Source organism: Neltuma alba, unplaced genomic scaffold (assembly GCF_004799145.2).
Source record: "Neltuma alba isolate B1F8T4 unplaced genomic scaffold, ASM479914v2 tig00007582_pilon, whole genome shotgun sequence".
NCBI lineage: Eukaryota > Viridiplantae > Streptophyta > Magnoliopsida > Fabales > Fabaceae > Neltuma > Neltuma alba.
Window position 1 is genome coordinate 1 of NW_021634820.1, and position 25,308 is coordinate 25,308.

General features: G+C 36.8%; 4 protein-coding genes and 1 long non-coding RNA gene across 5 annotated transcripts; 2 read left to right on the top strand and 3 right to left on the bottom strand.

Moving 5' to 3' along the window:
- Positions 1-1,509: 1,509 nt before the first annotated feature.
- Positions 1,510-2,033, top strand: LOC114752850 (uncharacterized). Its single transcript, XR_003740910.1, has 2 exons — positions 1,510-1,582; positions 1,672-2,033. It is a non-coding gene; the product is annotated as an uncharacterized LOC114752850 (long non-coding RNA).
- A 2,269-nt stretch (positions 2,034-4,302) lies between these two features.
- Positions 4,303-11,239, top strand: LOC114752857 (probable leucine-rich repeat receptor-like protein kinase At5g49770). Its single transcript, XM_028941554.1, has 19 exons — positions 4,303-4,572; positions 5,452-5,572; positions 5,650-5,721; positions 5,868-5,942; positions 6,105-6,176; positions 6,385-6,546; positions 6,655-6,729; positions 6,880-6,951; positions 7,053-7,124; positions 7,234-7,302; positions 7,501-7,575; positions 7,728-7,799; positions 7,933-8,070; positions 8,209-8,693; positions 8,766-8,915; positions 9,010-9,146; positions 9,523-9,742; positions 10,382-10,617; positions 10,763-11,239. The coding sequence occupies exons 1-19, from the start codon at positions 4,491-4,493 to the stop codon at positions 11,237-11,239; spliced, it is 2,862 nt and encodes a 953-aa protein (XP_028797387.1). The 5' UTR covers positions 4,303-4,490.
- Positions 11,240-12,666: 1,427 nt separating this feature from the next.
- Positions 12,667-13,783, bottom strand: LOC114752855 (ras-related protein RABA1f-like). Its single transcript, XM_028941552.1, has 2 exons — positions 13,563-13,783; positions 12,667-13,152 (listed from the first exon to the last, which is right to left on the bottom strand). Exons 1-2 carry the CDS (start codon positions 13,781-13,783, stop codon positions 12,720-12,722), a joined length of 654 nt encoding a protein of 217 aa, XP_028797385.1. The 3' UTR covers positions 12,667-12,719.
- Positions 13,784-16,075: 2,292 nt separating this feature from the next.
- LOC114752854 (WUSCHEL-related homeobox 9-like) lies at positions 16,076-17,676 on the bottom strand. Its single transcript, XM_028941551.1, has 4 exons — positions 17,523-17,676; positions 16,701-17,441; positions 16,283-16,488; positions 16,076-16,120 (listed from the first exon to the last, which is right to left on the bottom strand). Exons 1-4 carry the CDS (start codon positions 17,674-17,676, stop codon positions 16,076-16,078), a joined length of 1,146 nt encoding a protein of 381 aa, XP_028797384.1.
- Positions 17,677-20,849: 3,173 nt separating this feature from the next.
- LOC114752851 (rac-like GTP-binding protein RAC13) lies at positions 20,850-22,695 on the bottom strand. Its single transcript, XM_028941549.1, has 7 exons — positions 22,500-22,695; positions 22,311-22,398; positions 22,121-22,230; positions 21,912-21,975; positions 21,425-21,489; positions 21,271-21,336; positions 20,850-21,187 (listed from the first exon to the last, which is right to left on the bottom strand). The coding sequence occupies exons 1-7, from the start codon at positions 22,596-22,598 to the stop codon at positions 21,077-21,079; spliced, it is 603 nt and encodes a 200-aa protein (XP_028797382.1). The 5' UTR covers positions 22,599-22,695; the 3' UTR covers positions 20,850-21,076.
- Positions 22,696-25,308: the final 2,613 nt, after the last annotated feature.

The window sequence follows — 25,308 nt, forward strand, 5'->3', positions numbered from 1 at the left end:
GTCTTATTCTGTAAGTGTAGGTTAAGCTATAGTGAATCTATTATAATGGCTATCTGAATATCAGGGCAATTAACTGATTTTACTAATCTCTCCATTTCATTAATAATGAACACAACTTTAGAGTTTTGGTGTTTCAATGCTGTATTGAATGATGAAGTCCATGTTAATATACATGATCAATTTTGTTTCCTTAGGGGGAGCTCTCTATTAAGACTGTTGTCAGTTACCCTTGCAAGTGGCATCTTTCTTGTAGCAATCACAATGCTCTTGGCCGACTTTATTTGCCTCATTTACCAAGGAGGGAAAAACGCCTCAGGGAACTTAGATCTCTGTCATCATCTGAAGTCCACAGTACATTAGATGAATTCTTTGGATGTAAATAAGGTAAGCAATCTATCCTTTTTTATGATTATGTGGTAAATTTTTATATGCAGAATTTGCTTACTGAAAGAATTGGAAACTAGAAAGTCCTTAGTAACGTAGCACCTGATTTGCTGTTTTTCCATTATGCTTCCAGATGGCTATCAGCTAGAATATTTGAAGTCCATCTGATGATTTAGCTTCAAAAGATTGAATCTAGATGTGGTTGTGCTTTCGTTAAGCACTGTAAATTATACTTTATGCAAACCGTGGGAGAGTGTTGAAATAATCTGACAAGTCCATAAGGTTAAAATCTGTGTTGATCTTAGCACTGCAGGTGCCCTGCCATCGTTATTTTTGACGCTATTCGTGTGCCATGAAATATACTTGGGCAGCACCCCTCATGAATTGCTTGTGGGGAAACTCATGTGTTTTTATTCGTTTGTTTCTTATAACATTTGGTTGTAATTGATCACAATGACATTATTGCGATTCATATAGCCAATCCCATCTTTTGGGGATAACGCTTGTTTTTCTTCATAGCATATGCTTACTGATTATTCCATGGTTTACAATACCTTTTACTTTGGTTTAAAGAGTAGTGTTTTTTTCTTGTTCGAACCTTTTATAGGGACAGTTGGAAGAGTTTTGTGTCTCAGCTATTATGAAAGTCAAAGATGCTTTTGGCTGGTCGGGTGATATTATGAAAAGAAGATGGCATTGGAGTTTGGACTGGAAAACTGCCAGCTACATGAGAACATTGGGGGCATCTATATCTGATGGTGAAGTTGTTTCAGCTCTTTCTACTCAGAGAATATGGATGCAGATGCAGCAAAAGTGGCTATACAGGACATTGCTAGTTATCAGGTACTACAGATTTGCAACTGTTTTATTTGTCTTGCTCTTGCACTGGCAAATGCACTTTTTGTGTTGCAACTTGGAAGTGAAGAGGAGTATACACTATTAACTATGTTGCAGGTATGGGAGCAAGGTATTTTTGAAAAATTAGGATGCAGATAGGGAAGATTATATCATGCAAAGAAATAATTTATCAGAATAGATGATATGAAGCCAGTGTTCACAACGAGTTTGAAATTTTCAGGTGGTTTTCTCTAGCGATGGGAGATAATTGGTTTTCAACCCTTGGAGTGGGTGGCTGTGAACCTCTGGGCCGCCAACCCTCTAGCAAAGGAACTCTATCAAGGGAAAAAGCTTTCCCCAGGTAGGTTTTAATCGCTTTTATCAATTGCTTCTGCTTTAGCATAAGCTGCTATTAATGACGTAATTGGACCTTTGAATTCTCACAAGCAGGTATTATTGAACCTGGTCTCAAGATTTCTCGTCCAAGTGAGATAATTGTTTTAGAGTTGCTGGTGTCCGTAAAACCTGACGCGTATTTCGCCTTGGCCAGGCCCTTTCGATGATCCATATACCATTTTTTCCACTGCTTTTATTGGGCCTATGACCTTTCCCCCTCCGTGTTGAACCTATGTGGGCTGAAAATGATTCAATGTTGAAAAAAAATAATAAAAGGGGCCTTCATGGAGGAAGATGGATGACGATGTAATCATCTCTACTGTTTTGTGTTGCGTGATAAAATGGCTACGTTAATTCGTTGTGATGTTTTTTCCAGCCATTCAATAGTCAATACGTATGCTTAATTTTCTCTTTAATTGGTCCTACTCTCCTTGGTGTCGCCTCACTAGACTTTTTCGTTTTCGGCGACAAAATGCATTGTCATGATATAAAATCCCGCCGGCAGCAAAACTTGAAGCCGGCACTAGAATCCAACAAAACGCAGCTCACTCTATGAACCAGAGTCTGGTAAAAATAAAATGAACTAAACAAGAATGTAATTATAAAAAAAAATGCAGTTTTTTAATAATGATAATAAAATCATAAAAATATTACCTAAAAAAATCTTTTCTTCCATGTCCCCCTTTCTTAATTCCCATTGCAGTTCTATAGATGCAATAAACTCTTCTGAAGTATTTATTTTGTATTCTGTAAAATTATTTTTAAAATTATGATTTGGCTCATATTCAACCATTTTTATAATCAAATTGACAGAAAAGGACTTACTGGCCCATGGCCAGGAGGACCTAGCCAACCACTTGGGAGATTATGGTCAATAGTCTTGTATTCAAATCCTAAATACATAATGGTTTCAAAAATTTGTGAAGAGAAGTTCTTAAAATGATTAAAAATTGTAAGGAGAATTGCGGCTTTATTTAACTAGAATCACAATAGTCAGAGTTCAACATGATTTTTTTGATGCTAAGTAATTTGATTGAGGTAAAAAAAAAAAAAAAAAAAGCTCGCTTGCACTGCCCAAGGAAACTGTTGGGAAGTTACCTTGTTCCCTCAAAATCATAGGACTACATGTTTGTCCTTGCTTAAATAAAAGACTAGCGGCTCATAAAGACCCCCTCAACAAACATCCATAAATAAAACAACAATTTGTCCCTTTTCCGTGTCAGTATTTTAAGGTAGTGATTAGAGCAAATCTTGCAGGAAAGAAAGAACCGTGTTGACTTTGTTGCTCATTATTGTATGGTGCTGCGTTTAAATTCAGTTTTTTTAAAATGCAGCGTTATTGGTTTTGATAAGGATTTTCCATGGCGGGAAATCTCTTATCCGAATTTTTGTCACATGCTTTGTCATAAACTTGCTGATTTATATTTATTTCAGGTGAACAATCAAGTGGTAGTTTTCAAAGCATGCGAATTGGTGAAATGAGATAACATTCTTCAAAGAGACCACTGTTTTGACGGGTTACGCAGCGGAGTAGCCTGTCTTCCAAAAACTATACATACCAACATCCAGTACTACTTCCAAACTAAGAATACTTAACTTTTAATCCATGCAATACAAAAATAAAAGTCTAATTTGGATTTATAGTTTTATACATTGAGGTTCAGGTTTGGCTCAGTTTAAATGAAAATTAGTTTAATCCAAATTATGTGTCATCGTTATTAGCAGTTATCAAACGAATTAGGAGGAATTTTGGGTGTAAATGAGTTATTAACTGATGAAAGCTCATGATTTTGATTAAAAATTAAAAGCCCAGATAGTCTTAAAGATACAACAAGAAGTTGTTTCCTCATGCAATGGGAAGTAGTATCTTGGGAGCATACGAGAAGCTATCACCATCAAGATTAAACTAAAGGCTCTTTCACATTTGGGCTTACGCAAGCAACATGCTGCCGCCTTACTCTTCAGGGTTCAGCCATGAAAATCAAACAGACTGCTAGTCAATCATGACTTGTTCTCATTTCTAAAATTGGATGCAGAACGGGAGGAGGAAGAAGAAGAGGAGTCTGTTTCATTTTCCATAATTTTTATTTCTGTGTTTTTGTCTGCTACGAAACCATGATACTATATGCCTCCGGCACACCAGCTCCGGCTGGCTTCTGCTTCAACGCGCTTACGTACAAAAAAACACAGGCTGCTCCAAGCCTGTCCCGACCACGAGGCAGTTTCCTGAGAATTCTGAAATCTTTTAAATGGCCATTTTTTGTCTGTACCATGTAATATTCGATGCATAGGAGAACTCAGACCATAGTTTATGCAAATTAGAGGGTTCATTCTAGCTCTGACCTGTTGACAGAGAAATAAAAGTGACTGAATTCTTGGCAGTATATTACGTTTATTGGATTATTTTAATCGCTTCGGACGGCAAACAAAGTGGCCAAATGTCTCATTGTATATGATGATCTAGTTCTCAATTATTTTTCCTCAACAAAATTTAAAACACTATTCAGATTGCAATTTACTCTTAAAATGTGGTTGTATTATCTTCCTTCCTTGTTTTAGAATTGGTGCATGTTAAAGTTGAGCTTTCTTCTTTTGTAAATATGAGAAGGATTCAGTCAAGAATCTTTATACTTCCCGTGTTCTGGATTAGAACTGTTTATACATGTTAGAGACCGGAATTGGCATGCTAAAGCTATTGATGTGATCAAATGTACTATTTAGCCGTCTTGAACAGGGGTCTACTGTGAATTCAATTTGGTTGCGCCACAAGCTTTGTTTCCCACGTAAATAGATGGTGCTCTTTTTCAGTTTTGGCTATTCCATGGTATTAACTTTGAACTGAAAGTTCTGAACAGATTTCGGATCTTTGAGAAATGGAACAAGTATTTAAAGTGTTTCTGCTACTGCTTCTATGCCAATCTCTGCTGGTATCGGCACAGAGCTCCTATGAGGATTGTAAGTTCAATCAAACTTTGGGATATTTTCAACTGCTTTACACTTTCTTTGGCTTTTGATTTATATTTTTCACAGCTATTTCTTGTCTCTTTTCACATTCATGCAAATGAATAAGGCCATTTCGTCATTAGTTTTTAGATCACATTTTGGTGCTCTTAGGGCGAGAAGGACATGACTAACGTCTGTTAGTCTATTTTGGGCAACCTTTCGGGGAAGTTATGGCTTCAGGTTTTTATTTTAAGAGAAAAGAAACTACAAGTAACTAAAATTTGTTTCTGTTTCTGTTGTCTTCATTTCCACATAAGGAGTGCCGAAATCTATGTTTATGCATTCAAGTTATGAAAGTTCTTGTGCCTGGAAATTTCTACCATCAATATCCTTAGACAAAATCTAATTTGCTAATCTGGATTTGACAGTTGAGCTCTGCACCTTCAATTCTAATGTGCAAAACTACTTAGGAACTCTCTTATTGAAGCCGTTTATAATATTGTATTACTAGCTCTTCCTTTGCTGATGTTCATATTCATAGAATAACTTTCCAAAGTTTTGACTATTAAATTGTTGAATCGCGTAATTTAAGTTGTTTGGCCATAGCATTTTCTTTCTGTTGAGTGACTGACTACAATATGAACTGGAAACACTTTGCGAAAGCTTGACTAATGACTTGAACTTGCATGTTAAAGTGAATAAAAAAGGCTTGGGAGAAAAAAAGGACAGAGCATCTCTTGTAATAGGACTTCCTTTTGTTATTCATTCATTTTTGACGTGATCTTGAAAGCTTAACTCTCAGAAGATGTAGGTGTTCATTTGGTATTACGAAGATATATTAGAGAGTTTAGCATTTGTTAACAATATTTTATGCATATTGCACCACTGCAGTTGTTTCCCTACAATCTCTCACAGAATCTTGGCAGAACAAACCACCAAGCTGGGTGGGTTCAGATCCTTGTGGCAGTGGCTGGGAAGGAATTCGATGCACCAATTTAAGAGTGACGTCAATGTCAGTTCTTTGGCTCCTTCAATATAATTTTAATTTTTTTATTTCTTTTTCTGTCTTGACTTTTTTTTTTTCCTTAGAATATTAGCAAGCATGAATTTGGTCGGCAAGCTGTCTTCAGATATCCAGTTATTATCTGAGTTAGACACATTGTGAGTTTTCTATTTGAACTTTTTCTACTCTCAAAGTGACTTAAACACAGCTAATTTGATTAAGTACTTAAACTACTATTTGCCCGTTCATCCTTTTCTTTTTTTTTTTTTTGGCTTATGAATGCTCACATCTTTTATTCATATAGGGATCTCTCTTACAACAAGGGCCTGACAGGAACAATTCCGAAAGAGATTGGAAATTTGAGAAAATTAAAAACCCTGTAAGGAAGTCAACTAGTACCCGACAGTAAAAATAACTGTAATAAACACTGAATCTTCTGTTGAGTTCCTGCTCATTAAAATTTTTTTTCATTTTCATCTTTACTTTTCCCTCACAAAATTTTTTCCTGAACTGATCTATTGCGTTTCTCATTGTTTTCCAGTATACTGGTTGGTTGTAGTTTCTTTGGCAGTATTCCCGATTCAATAGGATCTTTGCAGCAGCTGAATTTTCTGTAAGGATTTTCATCTTTAACAATTCTGTTGCTATATCCGAGAATGACTACACAAATAAGAACTGTCTTAGATCCCAAGTTAAAGTAAATATACCAAAATATGATGTTTCAAAGAAAATATCTATGTTGGCTATCTCGGTTTCTGCTCTGGTCTAACACCACATTGGTAAATTATGTATGACCTATCATCTTATTGCTTTCCATGCAGAGCTCTGAACTCCAACCAGTTCAGTGGAAACATTCCACCTACCATTGGCAATCTATCCAATATTAATTGGCTAGACCTTTCTGATAACCACCTTGAAGGAGCTATCCCAATCTCTGGGCAAGGAGTACTTGGACTTGAGAAGCTGCTTAAGGCAAAGCACTTGTATGGCAACTCTAATCCTCAATTTTTGTTGATAATATCTTGCATTGGCTTGAATGGATAATTCCTGGCTCAGTGTAAAGGATCTAAGATTATGTCCACCTTTTGCAGTCACATGGGAAACAACAGGCTCTCAGGTGGAATCCCAGCTCAACTTTTTCATTCAGATATGAGTCTGGTCCATGTGTAAGATCAATTAGAACTTTACAGTATCTTCTTTTCTCCGCATGGAACCTCTCACTAAATAGTTTTGTATGTTTCGGTTTTTACTCATATGTTGAGATCAGCAGACATGTTGACCTGACTTTCCATCCTCACCTATGTTATTTTGGCCAGGCTTTTTGACAGCAATCAATTAAGTGGCGGTATGCCTAGTACCATTGGGGTGGTGAACTCATTGGAGGCAGTGTAAGGATCTTACCACAAGTGAAATCATCATTTCACAACATTAATGTTCCTGAAATACTTTGATGTTTTACTGTAATTAATATTTTCCCCCTTTTCAACAGCCGTTTTGATAGGAACCAACTAAGTGGAAGTGTACCTTCGAATATCAGCAATCTCAGAAATCTTAGTGATCTGTAAGAGGACCAACTAAACATGCAAAACTCGAATTGATGCCCATCAGTAAGCTGGTCTTTCTATTTAAAGATCATTTGACTGAGGGAAACATTGACTCTATGTTTTCAGGTATTTATCAAATAATAGGTTGAGAGGTCCACTGCCAGATCTTACCGGAATGAATCTTCTAACCTATGTGTAAGTAGTAAAGCAGTAGTGTGTGAGATTCATTAAAATTGCGGGGATTTAATAAGACTTGTTTCATTTAGCTTAGAAGTAACTGTCAAATACTTTTACCTCCATCTTGTTCAGAAGTCCAGGATTTGCATATACGTATATGCTTGAATATCTATTCAGAGTTCTTGTGTTTTCATATTTCCATAAAATTGTCGGCAGAGATCTGAGCAACAATACTTTCGATTCTTCCGATATTCCTTCATGGGCTTCAAGTTTGCCGTTGATGACAACATTGTACGCCATCTCTATCATTTCCCTCCCTCCGATGCTTTTCATTCTTTTCCTTTATCTGTTCTGTTTGAATAAGTCTGTCTGTGAGCATGGATATCTTTCAAGACACAAGATTGTCTCAAGTATTGAATATTGATAAAGCTTACTTATGTCAGAAAGTTGGAGAACACCAACCTTGGAGGGCAGATACCTGTCTCCTTATTTAACCAGCCCAGTTTAGAGACTGTGTGAGTAGTACTATCTCATTAAATAAGATATGGATGTGCAAAATGACAAAAATATGCCCGCATTTATCCAATTACTTCTTGAACACATGTTCTGATGATGGCTATAAGATGGTGTGTTGAATTTTGGGAACAGGGTGTTGAAGAGCAACCAGCTCAGTGGCACCTTAGATATTGGCAATGCCGATAGCAACCGCTTAAAACTTATTGATTTGGAGAATAATACAATCACTGATTTCACGCAGAGAAACATGAACTATAAAGTTTCAGTTGTGTAAGTTTCACGGCTCAATCCTATCCCCTATTCTTTTTTAATTTTAACTTATGATTTCATGTCAACTTCACCCAGCTTAACCCAAACCGCTGGTTTATGGTTTTTCTCCTCTGAGGCAGTTATCTAAAAATTTTGCAGACTAGCTCGCAACCGGATTTGCCTTGAAGCAGAAGCTTCTACTGAACGTTACTGCCAAGAATCCCAATCCAATTCCATATATTCAACGCTGCCAAATAATTGCTCACCTCCTCCTTGCAGTTCTGGTCAAATTTCCAGTCCTAACTGCAAATGTTCACATCCGTACAGTGGAACTCTGTATGCCAGAGCTCTTAGTTTCTCAGACCTTGGTAATGGAAGTTATTATAAGGAACTCGAGCTGTCTCTGATGACTGCTTTTCAATCACAAAATCTTCCGGTGGATTCTGTTTCTCTAAGTAATCCGTTCAGGAATGCATCTACTGATTATTTTGAAGTGTCCCTGAAAGTATTTCCGTCTTCAAGTGATCGTTTCAATAGAACTGGAGTTTCAAATATCGCTTTTGTGATTAGCAGCCAGCTTCTTAAGGCCCCAAAATTTTTCCTTCCTTACTTCTTCATTGCTGATGACTATGGGTACTATGCAGGTAATTAGTGTCTCGCTATGCATGAAAAAGCTAAACTCTGTAATGCTCATTCTTCTCTCTCACGTCATTTAGGAAATGAATCAAAGAAGTCGTCCCATATAGGGATTATAGTTGGCGTAGTAGTTGCTGTTGTGGTCTTTCTGGCAGTAGCACTCCTTGCAGGGATATATGTTGTACGTCAAAAGAAAAGAGCAAAAGGGTCCGCTGAGCTGAACCCTTTTGGTAAGATATGTTTGATGCAGATTTTGCTTATATTTGTCCCTCGTAAAGAATTTTTCTATCAGTCTTCTGTTGATCACATGCCAAGCTAATGCAGCAAACTGGAAACTGAACAAGAACAACGGCATGGCTCCTCAGTTAAAAGGAGCACGGTGGTTTTCTTTAGAAGAGCTGAAGAAATACACCAACAACTTCTCTGAAGACAACACAGTTGGATCTGGGGGCTACGGAAAGGTTCATAATAATACTATCCCATGGCTATCCTTTTCATTTTACAATTTTGGGAAGACCAGAATCCCTCAAAATCTCCCCAGTATCTTCTGTTTTGTTGTTTGCTTTTAGCAATTGAGCATTGCTTGGAAAATCTCTGGCTCTCACTCCTAGTCACCTGATCATGCCTTAAGATTCATGTTTGGTTAAGAAAATTTTTTGTAAGTTTTGAGATGATTACACAATCTTGAGATGATCGGACGACAGGAGACTTGAACTCTCTATGGATTACCCTTGAGAATTTTTCTTCTGACACCAGCTTTAGAGACATTGTTCTATTTTCCAAAATTATTGTTTTGTTTAATGTTCTGTAATAGCTAATAAATCCTCATTTATAAAGGTTTACCGAGCTGTTCTGCCCACGGGAGAACTAGTTGCCATCAAACGGGCTGCAGAAGAATCCATGCAGGGTGCTGTAGAGTTTAAAACTGAGATTGAACTTCTATCAAGGGTCCATCATAAGAATCTTGTCGGTCTTGCGGGTTTCTGTTTTGAGAATGGTGAACAAATGCTGGTGTATGAGTATATCCCAAATGGTACTTTAATGGATAGTCTTTCAGGTATTCCTAAATTCCAGCCCCTTCTCTCCTTATGAATGATATCATGTTTTGTCCTAGAGAAGAATGTAGAGAGAAATGGGGCAGAACAAGGACAAAAGCTTGTTCAAGAAGCACATCCCACCTCTTTTCTTTTGATCATTATCAAATAGGCTGCTAATCTGCCCATTTGCTTTTGAAATTATGTTGATAGTTCCAACACATGTGTGGTTCATCACTCAGTTGTCAATTTTTTGGATCATATACCTGATATAAATTTACCAATGCTGAATTCCCACAAAATGGACATGTTAATACCCTTGTTTTTATACGCTGCATAAATTTGGAGAACTTGATATTATTACAAGTTTTACCGCTTGCCTGACTAGTTTATTTAAAACTTGAAATTAGCAAGTTCCTGTATATTCCTCCATGGTATTGATTTGAGAAAGGAATGGAGTGTTTTAATGCAACTCACATGCATTTGTCAGAAAACAGAATGGTTGGTAATCCCTGTATAAAAATCTCTTTGGAGCTCTGTCATTCTTTTGCCCGAATGTATGAGAATTAGTTTGAAGACAAATACATCAGAAACTGCCATAAAACAGTTCTCCAGTCTGGGAAATGCATTTCTTAATATTTTATGCGACTTGGTCTATGTAGGAAAGTCTGGGATCAGAATGGATTGGATGAGAAGGCTTAAAGTAGCCCTGGGCGCAGCCAGGGGTCTGGCCTATCTTCATGAACTTGCCAACCCACCAATCATACACAGGGACATAAAATCAAGCAATATTCTGCTTGATGAGCACCTTAACGCAAAAGTCGCAGATTTCGGACTCTCCAAGCTTCTTGTTGATAGTGAAAGGGGGCATATCACTACTCAAGTCAAAGGGACAATGGTTCGTATGTCTTAGGTTCAAATTTCTGCGCTGTCATTTTAACCCAGGAAGAAAAAGACACCAAATTTCGTTCTGAAATATATAATTGAATTTCAAATGAATGAAAACTCATCCCTTTTTTGCCCCCTAACAATTTTGTCTGTAGGGTTACTTGGATCCTGAGTATTACATGACCCAACAGTTGACTGAAAAAAGTGATGTATATAGCTTTGGAGTGCTGATGCTGGAACTAGTGACAGCAAGAAGGCCAATAGAGAAAGGGAAATATATTGTGAGAGAGGTACAGAACGTAATGGATACAACAAAAGAACTATTCAACCTCCATTCCATCATAGATCCACTCATCAACCAAGTAACTCCACGTGGTTTGGACAAGTTTGTGGAGCTGGCAATGAGGTGCGTCAAAGAATATGCAGCTGAGAGGCCATCAATGGCTGAGGTGGTAAAGGAAATTGAGAATATAATGGAGCTCGCTGGATTGAACCCTGCTTCTGAATCAGATCCAACAACAGAAGAAATTGATGTGGATGCAAATGGCGGCAAGTTACGCCGTCCTTATGCCCATGATGAAGGCTTTAGCTATAGTGGAGCCTTTCCTTCAACAAAGGTAGAACCTCAGTGATATTTTTGCCTTTTTTTTGGGGTAATGTTTTTGCAATTGTGGTGCAATCGCTGAGCACTGGTGTGTGAATATGTGAGCTACTGAAAATGTTTTCCTTGTTTGTTGGGTCATGAATGTCATATATTTTGTGGGTCAAGTTTTTCTTTTCTAATGCCTAGTTTGTCAAGAAATGTATGACCTATCAAGTATGTAGTATGAGCCCAGATGCAATTTTTCAAGAAAACTTGTAAAAGAGATATTTTTCAAAACAAATAATGACTTTTGTAATTAATTGAAGCAAAAGTCCCATAGCAATATTGCTGGATACCTCCCCCACACCCCAACAAAACCAATATTCATTAATCACTATATTTTTATTTTGAAAGGTTCGCCAACGTCAATAGAAATCTCAGAAAATATGGATTGTCTGTATTATTTGTAAATTTAACAAAATTAATTTATTGGGTGTCAGTCAGTGTTTGTACGTGTAATTTTTTGAATAGTATCTAATTAGTATCCTGCAGTAACTTATATAACTAAACTTGAGAATAACAATATGATTAATTTTATTTTTTTTCAAAGATCTATTTTATTTACAGCTTAAATATTTGAGCCTTGTTCTGAGACTACATGTTGACAAGATTAAGTGGATAAAGCTAAAATTTTAGAGTAATCTTAATCAAAGCCTTACAATGTTAAAGCTCAAAATTGTAAAGCATAAATGAAAAATATTCAATTAAAATTTTAATGCACATGGTAGTGAATCATTCATCAATCATCAACGGTAACCGCGAGGAATATTTTTCTTGGGATAAAAATGAGAAATTCTCACGAATCACTAATTTGTGAGAATTTTTTCATTCCGCGCAGATAAAAATCCATGAGAAATTATTTTGGATAATAGCTAATCTGCAAAACTTCTCTCACGAACATATATTTCGAAAGAAATAAACTTTTCTCGCTAATGTTACCCCAGATTTCGAGGGAAAATTTTCTCATAAAATTATATCCGGGAGAAAAACAATTTTTTTGCGTGTCTATTGATTGGTGTATTGATTATCGTGAATAAATTCCAACTAAAAGTGGGCCATCTAATATCTAATAATTGCAAAAAAAATATTGATATTGATTAAAATATAGTAAAAATAGACACGTTTTAAGGAAAAATCCACGCAGGTGACTGATTTTGAATATTGCAGTTCAGTATAGCTTTTACAAATAAATATTGATATTGATTAAAATATAGTAAAAACTTGAAGGGAAAGAATTGTAAAAACACCATCTGCACCTCTTACAGAAAGACAAGAGATAAAAGGAATGTGCAATCACAAAAATGAATATAATAGCGAACAGATTTCTCTACAAAGAACAAACCAAAAGCTCAAAGCTCACAGTTTGAACCTCTCTAGACAATCCAATGAAATCTATACATGGATATAAACAACAGACAAAAAAGATGGATGAAGATATATAGGTTATATTATATAAGAGCGTATACTCGTCAAGAAGAGCAGCATCCGGCATTCTTCATAGCTGATACATCATCACGAGAGCCGACGTTAATGGTCTGTCCCTTGGGCAAAGCCGAGGGATCATCCCCTATGTCCAGTGCCTTCTTGCTCACCACACGATATATCTGAGACAGAACTTCTGTGAAGGCATTCTCCACATTCATGGACTCCAGTGCTGATGTTTCCATGAAGAATGTGTTCTCTTGCTCCGCGAAGGCAGTGGCGTCATCAACGGAAACCGCCCTCAAGTGGCGGAGGTCTGCCTTGTTGCCCACAAGCATTACCACAATGTTGGCATCTGTGTGACCTCTTAGCTCCTTCAGCCATCTCTCCACGTTCTCGAATGTTACGTGGCGTGTAACGTCGTACACTAGTAAAGCTCCAACGGCTCCACGGTAATATGCACTCGTGATTGCTCGGTACCTTCATTTCATGAAAAACTAAACTTAGAAACATATATGACCCAAAAATCAATAACGTAGTCATCATGCAGATTCAAATCATGTTACTCGATAAGTTTATCTCACAAAGATTTATTATAAGAAACTTCAGATATCGCAAACCTTGAAAGTACAGATCATACACCAGTTAACGTCTTAATCAGTTTCTTTCATTATACCAGAAAAGTCTACAAGATCATAATGGTGACAGATTTAATGTGCTAAAAGCAATCAATCTTGGCATCATATCAACGTACGCCCAATTCAAATCGATCGCTTCAGCGCCAGGCAACATAGAAGATAGAAACAGAAAAGCCTCTCAAGGCAGCATTTCATTATCGAATGCAAAAGTAAAATCGTCCGATGAGTTGATGTCTTAATAATTGGACGAACCTTTCTTGACCGGCGGTGTCCCAAATCTGGGCTTTAACAACCTTATCGTCCACGCTAATGCTTCGGGTGGCGAACTCGACGCCAATGGTGGACTTGGATTCGCGACTGAACTCATTCTTGGTGAACCTGGAGAGAAGGTTGGATTTGCCGACGCCGGAGTCACCGATCAACACAACCTTGAACAGATAATCATAATCGTCTTCCGCTCTGTACGCCCCCATTTCCCATACACGCTTGTTTTTCTCCCTTTTGTGCTAAAGGCTAGAGGGGAAATTGGGGGCTAACCAAATTTTGCTTGTTTGTTTCCACATTTTCTCGGAGATTCAAATGGGCCTCTCCTCTCATATCTCATCTCTGAATTCTGATTTGGGATTCGGACTGTGTCAAAGCGACGAAGCGTTTAAAATTAAACCATGCATTTTTAATCATAACTATGTTACTTTTAATAAATATAATTCCTTTTTAGATTAGCATATGTGATTCCTTTGTGTCGAATTTTCTTGTTTTAAATTTATAAATATATAGGTATAATGAATCAAATTTACAACATTGTTTATCATAGTTTTATTTAATACAAAATTGTTATTTTCGTATAACTTTTGGTATCCAGTATAAATGGTTTGCATTCACTTTTCTTGTTGGCCACAAATGAAAAATAACTCCAAGCATAGTTTTTTCCTTAATCAGCAAGATTTAAATTCTTAAAAGTTGTTTAGAGAATGCGGAATCTTTTCCAATCAACCTAATTAACCCTTGTATTCATCAAATCTTTTATTCATTACCGTATTTATTATTCAGCCTTCACAAAAATCAAATATCTTCAAAAAAATTCTATTACTTTTTTGCCAACACGTTTGAAAAATACTATTTCATGAGAGCTTTGCTCCGGTTAATTAGAATTTTACTTGGCCCCAGTTGATTAGGATGTCCCGAGATGCAAGTAATGATTAGTTTCACATATCTTAGATTCTTGACCCTATGAAAAAAATTAGATAATAAAATACTCATGATGTTTATGAATCAGTCATTTGCATTCACATAATTGCAAATGCAAATACCAAGAGACATTAATCCTATGGACAAACAAAATCATCAAGGTGACTGTTCCTTTACCTATACCAAAAACTGAAGCATATATGAGCAATTCCATTATTATTCAACGTACGCATGCGTGCAAATAGTCAGATACTAAAAATATAATTCATACAAAAACGGGTACCAGAGGCAGCACGTATGATTGGATAGTTCATGCAGAGAAGATCATAGAAGAAGACAAGGAAGAAAACTCTGCTTTGATCCATCAAAATCAATCGTTGGGGAGAGTCAAGTCGAAGGGACGCATCAATACGAAAGCAAAAAACTGTTGTCATCAGACAACACGCGACCTTATCAAGTAACATAATACAACCTCTGTACGTAGATATATATAGATACATGTTTCTCTCTGACAACAAACTCCTTCTTTCATTTTCATCCTCTTCTTCTATTCGATCGCTTCTTCTCAGTCGGAGCAGTACAAGTCACGTTTCGATACGTTCAGAACCTTTCATATGGTCGCAGTCTCGCAGACAACATGGGTTTGTGTTGTTAAATGGCATATACAATGGGTGAGGTTTCCGGTGCATTTAATTTGCTGTAACCTTAAGCGTTCCAGGTTGTTGTTGTTGTTTCAAACACTATTTGAAAGTAAAACTAGGTAACTTGATTACTAGACAACAAAAAGCCAGTAGCGAATATGGATACCAAAGAGCTTTAATTTTCTTATTTTTATGATAATTATATTTAAATAAACGCAAGTTTTGTTTACATTTTATTAGAACATATACTATGCTCTTTATCAACATTGTCAATGTACAATATAATAGAATTGTGGTATAATTGTCGTAGACGATGCCATGATATTAAACTCTCCTGTATATCTTTTTTGGTTGAATTTATGTCTTCTACTGCATGTCAAATAGATTTTAATTCGTTGACAATATAGGCACATACTAGAATTTTATTACTCACAAATTAGGTTTATTATAGCTAATTAAAGATTTGGAGCATAATGCAATGTTATAGCAGAACGCAACCTAGGGTTGTCAATATCGTGTCAAAAAAGCCCAGGCTTGGCATCACATATATTACAGGACAATTATGACTTACATTATCACTATATAATGCTGACTTCAAATAAATAGCAAAACTGCAACCCAAATGGACAAAACCAGGCAGAAAATGAGAAAATATCCATATAACTTCGTTTTAATTAGAACAATTAGGCAACCCCATATATATATATATATATATATATATATAGCTAGACTGATATAGACCCGCACGTATACATCATACATGAAAAACACTTCGCTTTTAATGTAGTAATGTAATACTACATGTCCACTGGCAATCATTATCATCATCCCCATAGAGAAACTCAAACCCTAGTCCATACCCTAACACACAGCAACTCAAATAAAATCACAGGATAATAAGCAGAGAGACACAGAGAGAGAACACGGCACATCTAATTAAATCCCATTCCGTCCTCCTCCACATATTTCTTCCTTCCAAACCTGCAAGATAAGGGAATGAAAAAACGGAAAACCAAAATGTCAAAAGCCCTTAACTTCTGAAACAATCAACTTTACCCACACCTTCATTAATAACACCCACCACCATTTTCTCTTCGAAAATATAAAAAGGAAACTACAGAAGTTTCACGATAACGTGCGAACCAGGTAATAAAATGCGCCGTGCTGGAGAGGCTGGAGAGTGACGCCCCATTCGTCGATGAGCACAGGCTGACCGGAGGCGTGGATGAGCACCGCATCGTCGCCGAAGGCCTCCCCCACGTTGAGGGGTCCCACACCCACTTCGAATGCGACATCGTTAATGAACACCGTGGATTTCATCGGAGCACCAGGTCGGCCCTCTTCCGTCCCTGCCTCACCCAAACAAGATCCATTATCCATTAGCTAGACAAGAAAATAAGCTATAACCATGCACACGTTCATCCAAGAAAGGCATCGCAGATTCGCATTCGGAATATTGAATTAATGTTGACTTAAAGTTCAGCGTGAATCGTGAATCGTGAATCCTACCATGCACAAGCAAGTTAACTAAAAATTGACTTCATAAAGAGTTAATAATGACCTTGAATCTGAGAGATGGGGGATGGAACAGTAACAGTGGTGGTAGTGGCGGGAGGGACAGTAGTGTGAGTGGTTGGAAGGTGTTGTTGCATTTGCATAATAACCTTCTCTTGGTCATTCTTGGAAAATGAATGGATCATGATTTCGTTAAGCAAAAGACTATTAGTGCAAGACCCAACATTGATTTGTTGATGATGATCACGAGGACCATCAGGTTGAACCACACTTGATAGTTCAGAGAAGCAAAAACCTTGTGTAATAGGAGCAGGAACAGCACTATTAGCCGCTGTTCCAGCTCCTCCATTCTGCTGCCCAGGAATAAAGAAGAAAGGCTGAGGCGGAGTTGGAGATGGCGGTGTTGGTGGCCGCGGGGCAGAAGAAATGGGAACTACAATATCAGAAGAGACATCGGAAAAGACAATATTAGACACAAATGCCTTATTAGGTGGTGTTATGATTTCTTTGTGAGTGGAATTGCTTAAGTTTTGGGTTTGGTGGGCGTTAGAAGAGTTGTGGAGATTACGAAGCTTGTGCTTGGATCTGGATTTACGGTTCTGGAACCAGTAGAAGACATTGGCATCACCGACTTGGCCATACTCCTGGAGTTGGGCTCTGATCTTCCTGATCTCGTCTCTTGGAGGGTTCACCATCCCTGAGTTGAATATGGCTTCTAGTATCCGAATCTGCTCTGGTTTTGGGTTCCATCTTGGCTTCGGCTCTGCACTTCTCTCCTCCTCAACTCCTGCCACATTTTTAAATGTAAATTTCAGAACTTTTCACAAAACCCTGCAGTGATGGGATAATATTAAGCTTAATTACAAACCAGATGTGTAAGAGGTTCTGTGGCAGCTTGAAGGCGAGATGAAAGGGGAGTTGATATTGTCAAGCTTCCATTGGTGGTGGTGGTGGAGGGAGTTACTGCAAGGCTTGGACTTGAACATGCTTGGCCAGTGTCTGTTAGGGTTAGAAGAAGCCATGATGATCGAACGACGATTGTTGAAGATGATTACTGAACTCAAGTCTGAATATTTAACCTAAAGAGAAAACCTAATTTGCATCAGAAATAGCCTGCCGTTTTGTTGCTCAAGGCTAGCTAACTACCGACATATACATAACCTCTTGTATATATAGACTCTTCACTTATCCCCCTCTCGCTGTTCTCCTTGATTTATTTTCTCAGTTATTTAACAAGTCATACCTGTTATTTACGTAGATGAAAAATCAGAAACAGGAAATTGATAAATAAAAAGGAAAACGAAGAGGGGGGGGAGTACAATTACTCTCCATTTCCTGCTCCTCCTTGCACTTACCTTTGCATTAATAGTAATAGATTGAGGGGAAAACAGTTCACTGGGGATTAAAAGTAGAAGGTAATTCCCTCAGGACTAGAAGCAAATAGACCAAGGAAAGAGAAACATGCTGGGGACTGAATTAGGAATCTTGGCTTCAGAAACATGGCAGAGAAAGCTGTAATAGAATGGAAGGAGATCTTTTTTTTCAGAAGAGGGTGGGTTTCTGATCACTTTGTCTCTTTTCCTTTTTCCAGATTCTTGTGTGGCTGGGTTTGCTTGCAGGTGTATTAATGGGAGCTAGATATATATATAATGGTAAAGAGGGAGAAAGAGAGATTATTCTAATGGAAGAGGTTGTTGATGAATAAATAAGGGTGGTTTCAAAGTCAAGAAGAAGAAAAGGGGCTTTTAGGGTTTGATTGGAAAACGGTGAGGGAGTTAGTGATTGTGAAGGAAGGTAGCTTTGGATTGACTCGAGGGACCTTTATTTATTCTCCACTACATTATACACAGGCAATTGTATTCTCAGTTTCAATTCTTTCTTAACTGTAGTTAAGCTTTTGCAGAATTTCATAACACCGATTCATTAATTCTATCTCAATCCAAGTCAAAGTTAATTAATTGAAGAATCTGAAAACTCATTCAAAAACTACTTTTGATTTGTGTGACCGTGTGTGAAGGAGTTTATAACGCGTCAGGTTAATGTGTTTTAACTTTAACCCCATCAACATTTCCTTTTGCCCTACCCAAGCAAATTTGGCACTCATCTCAAGATTTCATTGCATATATGAAGAAAATGAAAAAAATAATAATAATTTATGAACACATAATATAAAATGACCGTAGTGTCCCTGAAGTAAAAGATGAAAACGACCATTAAAGAAATCGCACATCTAGCTAGGTTGACTTCGCCACTAAACGAATTCCTCTGTTCACTCGATTGAGTTGAATGAGATGCAAAGGAGACGAGAATCAGACTCTCCATTTCACTTTCATTTCTCCATCATCTGCAGGGGCAAATATGTCTTTTCACATTCCTGGCTGCGCAATAACATTCGTCTGCTTGACTGCTTCCTGGATGGAACAGTAATCAGAACCGTTTTCAGCCCATTTCATCTGGCAAGTTCTTGCCCATCAAACATGTGGTTATAATTATCCATATTTTGGCTCCTGCTTAAGACAAGCAGTTTTGTTTTGTCTTTTCTTTTTCCTCTTAACACATTCCTGTGTTTGTCAAAGTTTATGTTGTGGCATGTTGATGTCAAACAGGACGCTGTGTTTGTGTGTGCGCACGCGCGCGCGTGAGAGAGAGAGAGAGAGAGAGTAAAAAGGATGCATGTGGATGATAATAAACTGAGCCAAAAGATTGGGAATCAAAAGCAGTAATGAATCAGCACATATCCATAGATTTTGAGATATGACGTTCTCTGATCTGTGTTTAGGGGCAGACAGACAGGAAACTGGACAGAAAAGTGGGAGTAGAATCGCATCAAACAACTTTAGAAACTGAGGTAGACCTTCCTGGGAAGAAGTCCAAACTTGTTGTTTGGCTTCTACTTTTTGCCCTTAGGCCATAACTCCCCAGTAGTTACAGTACGTACAGTTCATAAGTGAAGAGTAAAGTGCAAATATTGGGTCATTATTATGAAGCCAAACCAGTCCCCTCCGTACCATTAACCCATTCCTTTTGTTCATTTTTCCCCCACTACGCCATTAATTTGCACTCCTTCTACTTCTTCCTACTCTGCACCTCCATCCTCTGCTTTCCTCATGCCCACGTTCATATTTATTGTTTTCAACCTTTGTTTTAATCTTCTCTTTTTTTCTGTTCCTACCGTTTTGTCTGCACCAGAAATGACATGAAAATTAATCACTAAAACTCTCTGTCTCTGATATACATATATTGCTGCTTGCCAGCTTCTCTCTCTATCACTCTCTCCCTGGACCACCGCCTCAGTGTTAGTTGCATTTAAGCTATCAGTGAAATAAATAGCCATCAAATTTTGTTTTTAAAAAAAATACATTTTGACATATCTGTATCTATTTATAAGTTTATTTAGTCTTGGCAAGATTATAGCAGCGTTCACATATTGTCAAATTTTCTTCTTTTTCCCTCTGTGATGGGAGTGGAAAGCGGTTTTATTGGGTTTTTTATTTTATTTTATTGTTTTTGCTTTCTAGATATATATGAGAAAAACGATCCAAACTGGTTTTGAAAGGGTTGAGCCTGCACATGATATTAATAAATAATGTGTTTGGTGATAATGTAAAGCAAAGCATGAGAGGGATATGGGTGGTGCAGCTTAAGTTGCGCTTTCACTAAATGCTAATGTGCCTGCAATAAATATTCAACATGCAATATATTTAATGCTTAAATTTTGGTGCACGTGATTCCCCAATGCATATTGGCAGGAAGTTGATTTTTATCTTTAATATAAATATAATATTCTAATCTATTTTTTTAAAATTAATTTATCTAACTTATAAATTGATACATAATCTAATATCATGTAGAGGCATTTTAGAAAGATCATATCACATTTGTTAGAATTAAATAATTTAGTTAACTTCTTTAATTTACTCAAATTGGATAAGTACTAGTTCTTATATTAAGGATTGAAGGAGCATCCGGGGTTACTCTTTTTTCTTTGCACCTCAAGAGAAGCGATATTACTATTTTATTTCATAAACGGCAAATCTTGCCCTCTTCTAACGAGATACATGTGAAATATTTAAGAAAATAAGTACAATTAACTAAAAAGTATTACATAAAATTCATGTCATGTCAAATATAAGTATCTAATCTTGATCTTAAGTAGATTCAGGGGATGTGAATTTGCAGAAAGAGAATTTCCAACTTCCAGAAAGAAAGCCTCTGCACTAATGATATTTATATGAAGCCAAGTACAGAACAAGAAAACTATAAGCAGCAAGAAACTGCAGAGTAACACAGTTTAACTTAATCTAAGGACGGCTAATAATTATTGAGACGAATTCTTTCCCCAGGAAACTAATCAAATAACACAAGAATGTCTTAATATATTTAGAATCAAAGCTAGGGATAAGCAAAAATAGGGGTTCCATGTCAAAAAAGCTGAAACAAGAAAGCGCAAGTCCTTCTCTTGGGTGGTTTCCTCTTTGGCTTTAATGGCCTCAAGGCGACCTTGATTGCAGCATCAAAAACTGTCTTCACATTCTGAAACCAGAAGAAAGAAAGAATAAAGTAACACTCTTTTTCATAATTTGAATGCACTGTGATGTTCTTAAGATGGCCTTTACCTGTTGTGTTTTGGAGCTGCACTCTATATATGTTACTGCCCCTATCAGTTTCTTTAGTTCTTCACCCTGTACATACCATTCATTTTTAATTCCACAAGAATCCTCAGAAATTTTATAACATGCACATGAAAGTTATGAAGGAGATGTCACATGCCTGGGCGGTAGTTATTGGAGTGGCTTCTGGATGATCCTTTAGGTATTGCTTGTCACCTCGCAAATCTGAGCAAAACCAATGTAAGTTTTGACGGCAACAAATTGAATAAAGTGCTGCAAGATGTTAATGGTACACTTATTTTCTTCTTTTCTTCCTCTTTCCGCCAGGGGTATAAATAGGAGCCAAATCAAGGATAATTCAGAAAGAAAAATTGTGTTTGCACTGTACTAAACAGAATTCTATTATTCTTAATTACTGGATATCACCCACTGTTGATTTCACCTTGTTACTTTTTATGTATATATTTCACGTTTATACTTTTTGTGACAATGGTATTTGGATTTACCAATTTACATTAGATTAAGGTCATCAGAGTCCCAGATATATGAAGTATTTCAATGTCTATACTTTATGACCAAGACTTTTTGCCGCGTGCTGAACATAAATTGTCATGTAAAATATTGCTGCTTTGATGAATCCAACTTACCCAGTTTTGTTCCAACTAGCACGACAGGCACATTTGGAGCATAATGTTTCAGCTCAGGAATCCACTGTTAGTCAAGGAATCCAATAATTCCATCAGATACTGTAAAAGTAAAACTTGGGTGATAGTAATCTGAGAAGAAAAATAATTACATTTCAAGCTTAGAAACTTGTAAGTAGAGAAAAGGAGGAAGAAAGCAAAAACAAAAGCACCTTCTTGGAAATGTTCTCATAACTGGCTTTGCTTATGAGAGAAAAACACAGCAAAAACAGATCAGCTCCTCTGTAACTCAAAGGCCTTAACCTGTTGTAATCTTCTTGCCCTGTAAAATGCATAAACTATAACAATCACCATGTTATTTAGAGAAATGATGCAATTTTCAGAGCCATCTCAGTAACCTACCTGCAGTGTCCCATAAGCCAAGATTCACAGAACTACCATCCACCATTACATTAGCACTGAAGTTATCAAACACTGTCGGAACATAATCCTATGTATCAAACAAATAAAACCAGAAACAGAAAAAGAAGACCCAGTTAGCTTCATTACTGGCTCTTTAAAGTTTCAAATCTGATTCACTTGCAATCATACCGTTGGGAAGGTATTACTGGTGTAGGAGATAAGCATGCAAGTCTTTCCCACAGCTCCATCTCCAACTGTTACACACTTGATAAATCTGGTAGTGCTCATTGTCTTATCTTCTTCTTCTTCCTCCTCCTCTCTTATGATCCTAAATAAGAAAACCTTGCAGTGAACTTAATGCAGAGTTGGAATACTTAAAAATGGTTTGAAATATATTTGGGTATGAAAGAAGTGAAAGGAGACTCTTAAGTCTTAACAAGCCAGCAAGTGTTTCCCCTAATGATGGCATTTATATGTAAAGCTTGTGTTTTCTTCAAGTGCAAGGACAATAACAGAGAGGCTAACAAGAGAAGGTAGGTATGGTGATGGGGTTAGTTGGTTAAGTGTGGGACAAGGGAGGGAAAGGATGATGAAAAGCTAGGCATTTGCTTCTCAACCAATACGCTATGATGAAATTAAACAGTAAAATTAAGTATGATTTAGAGGCAAATAAGTCAAAATGCAAATTTTAATTTGGGCCCATAAAATTAGTTATGTGTGTCGCCAAGCATTATAGTTCTTGTTAGCTCTTAACTTCTTATGCACTGAAGAAACAAACATGATTTTCTTTTAAAAGGGAAAAAGGAATTTCCACGTAGGAGGCTGTTGTTGCCGATAAGCCTTCCTGGCAAATCAAAGGGCAATACACAAATAATCATTGTACCCAAAAAAACAACCTAAATCAGGGCCTTAACCGGAAAGCCCAAGCCCATCAGTTTGGAAATTGAAAACATTCACCCAGAAACGTTTTTTGTTATGCCTCTTTCCTGCACCAAAATTAGAACAGATTTTTCATCTTTGCATAAAAAAAAAGAAAAAAAAGAACAGATTTTATGACTCAATCATCCATATAGATACTCGAAAATTACCCACTAATGAAATATTCACATTGGGAGTAGAATCAAGAAATTAGAATTATATGTTAATATATTTAATATATATTAAATATATAATGACATATTACATTATTTAAACTAAATTTCGTACTTAACCTTTGAAGTATATGATTGTGAGAAGCATATTTCGAAATATAAAATTGCAATAACCCTTCTCATACTGCTCGGATCGACCCCAAGTTGTTAATAATAGATATAAAATATTTTAAATTTGTGAAAAATAAAAATAAAACAAATATTCAACCTCATGTATCGTTTTCAATTGGACAAGAACACCTGAAAGAGTTGAAAATTAATCTTTTGCTTTGTTTATCTCTAATAATGAAATTATCTTGACTTACTCTCTGTCATCGTAAAACCTGAGATATTGAGTCAAAAATTTGAATTGTGACTGTGCTTTCACCAAGCCCATACTTCTTCTTATGATTATGAGAGGTCAAGAAGCTTCTTCAATTCATGAGATTTATATGTAGTTGAATCATATATACACGCTTGGGAATCATTCTACCCTGTGTAGTAATTTTATTTAATTATTAATCGTGCAGTTGTTAAAGCTATAAAGCTTTAATAACCCAGACATGTGATAATATAAGTAATACTACTCGCACTTAATATACTACTTCCGGTCCTAACTATAAGAGCTAATTTACTAATTTGAAAAGATTAAGAAAATAAATTAAGTTAGTTATTTGTAATAGATATGTCATACTTTTCCTAAAATACGTTACTAATTAAGTGTATTAGTTAGAACTACCATTATTAGAAGGATTATAGTGAGGGAAAAAAGATAAATATGAGAGAAAAAGTATATTAGGATATCATATTTAGAACCAAAATAAAAGTCAAATAAAATATTATATTAAGGACTGAAGGTGGTAAGAGCTATATAACTAATTTGAAAAAGCTAAAAAAATTAATTTAGCTATTTATAACAAATGTGTGTTAACCTTCTTAAGTTATCTTAATTCAATCATATATATTGAAACTATACTTAGATAAAAATATGTTTTATTCAATGAGAATATTTTTGTAAAAACCATTTTAAATTTAAAAAACAAAATAAATTAAAATCTTGTATCTAAATCTGTCAAGTCACAGTATTAGCACAAGTCGAGGACGAAGAAGTGAGATTGTCAATAGATTAGGAGAGAACAGAAGTGGAATCAAACTTCGAGTCTTCCTCTGGAATAGTAGTGGTGGAGGTGGTCGCTTTTGTCAATTCTTCGTGTCATACTTTGAATTTTGACCCTAAAAAAGGGGTCAAAATGTCTCCGCATTTGGTTGGCGATTCAATTCATCAAATGCATGTATGTGTCCAACTAAATGGATTATAGCTTTATAATTCAACATAATATGTTGCAATCAAGGTAAAAAAAACCGGACCGGACCGGCCGGTTCGACCGGAAAACCGGTGAACCGGTGGCTGGTCCGGTCCGGGAGGCCAAAAAAACCGGCCTCAAGTTGAACCGGTAATAACCGGATCAAACCGGTAATAACCGGATCAAACCGGGCAACCCGGCGGTTTGATGGGTTGTCCGGTTTTGAATATTTTATTTTTTTTAATCCCCCAACCATTGAAACGGCGCCGTTTAGCAGTGAAATTTACAAACCAAAAAAAAAAAACAAACACGGTCTGGTCCAAATCGAACGACCTCGCTCGCCCTGCTTCAGATTCTCTCGCCGAGTCGCCGTCGCCACCCTCCCCAAAATCGAAAATCCCTAGCTGAATCACTCATTGTGCCGGAGTTTTCTCGCCATCGGAGGTCTCGGATCGTCGCGTCACGTCGTCGAGGTTGAACGTTGAAGCAGCCGGTGATCGTGGTTCAAAATATTTCTCTGCATCGCAGCCGCAGGTGGTCGCCTCCCATCGTCGTTGCTTCTTC

Excerpts from the sequence above, each read along its gene's own strand:
- LOC114752857 (XM_028941554.1), top strand. The coding sequence starts at position 4,491 with ATGGAACAAGTATTTAAAGTGTTTCTGCTACTGCTTCTATGCCAATCT. Across the intron at positions 6,730-6,879 it reads GATATGAGTCTGGTCCATGT|GCTTTTTGACAGCAATCAAT; the intron begins GTAAGATCAATT and ends TATTTTGGCCAG. Across the intron at positions 7,125-7,233 it reads CTCAGAAATCTTAGTGATCT|GTATTTATCAAATAATAGGT; the intron begins GTAAGAGGACCA and ends CTATGTTTTCAG.
- LOC114752855 (XM_028941552.1), bottom strand. The coding sequence starts at position 13,783 with ATGGGGGCGTACAGAGCGGAAGACGATTATGATTATCTGTTCAAGGTT. Across the intron at positions 13,153-13,562 it reads GACACCGCCGGTCAAGAAAG|GTACCGAGCAATCACGAGTG; the intron begins GTTCGTCCAATT and ends CATGAAATGAAG.
- LOC114752854 (XM_028941551.1), bottom strand. The coding sequence starts at position 17,676 with ATGGCTTCTTCTAACCCTAACAGACACTGGCCAAGCATGTTCAAGTCC. Across the intron at positions 16,489-16,700 it reads CCCCATCTCTCAGATTCAAG|GGACGGAAGAGGGCCGACCT; the intron begins GTCATTATTAAC and ends TGGGTGAGGCAG. Across the intron at positions 16,121-16,282 it reads ACGGCGCATTTTATTACCTG|GTTTGGAAGGAAGAAATATG; the intron begins GTTCGCACGTTA and ends CTTATCTTGCAG.
- LOC114752851 (XM_028941549.1), bottom strand. The coding sequence starts at position 22,598 with ATGAGCACTACCAGATTTATCAAGTGTGTAACAGTTGGAGATGGAGCT. Across the intron at positions 22,399-22,499 it reads CCAGTAATACCTTCCCAACG|GATTATGTTCCGACAGTGTT; the intron begins GTATGATTGCAA and ends TTTGATACATAG. Across the intron at positions 21,188-21,270 it reads GCAGCTCCAAAACACAACAG|AATGTGAAGACAGTTTTTGA; the intron begins GTAAAGGCCATC and ends TTCTGGTTTCAG.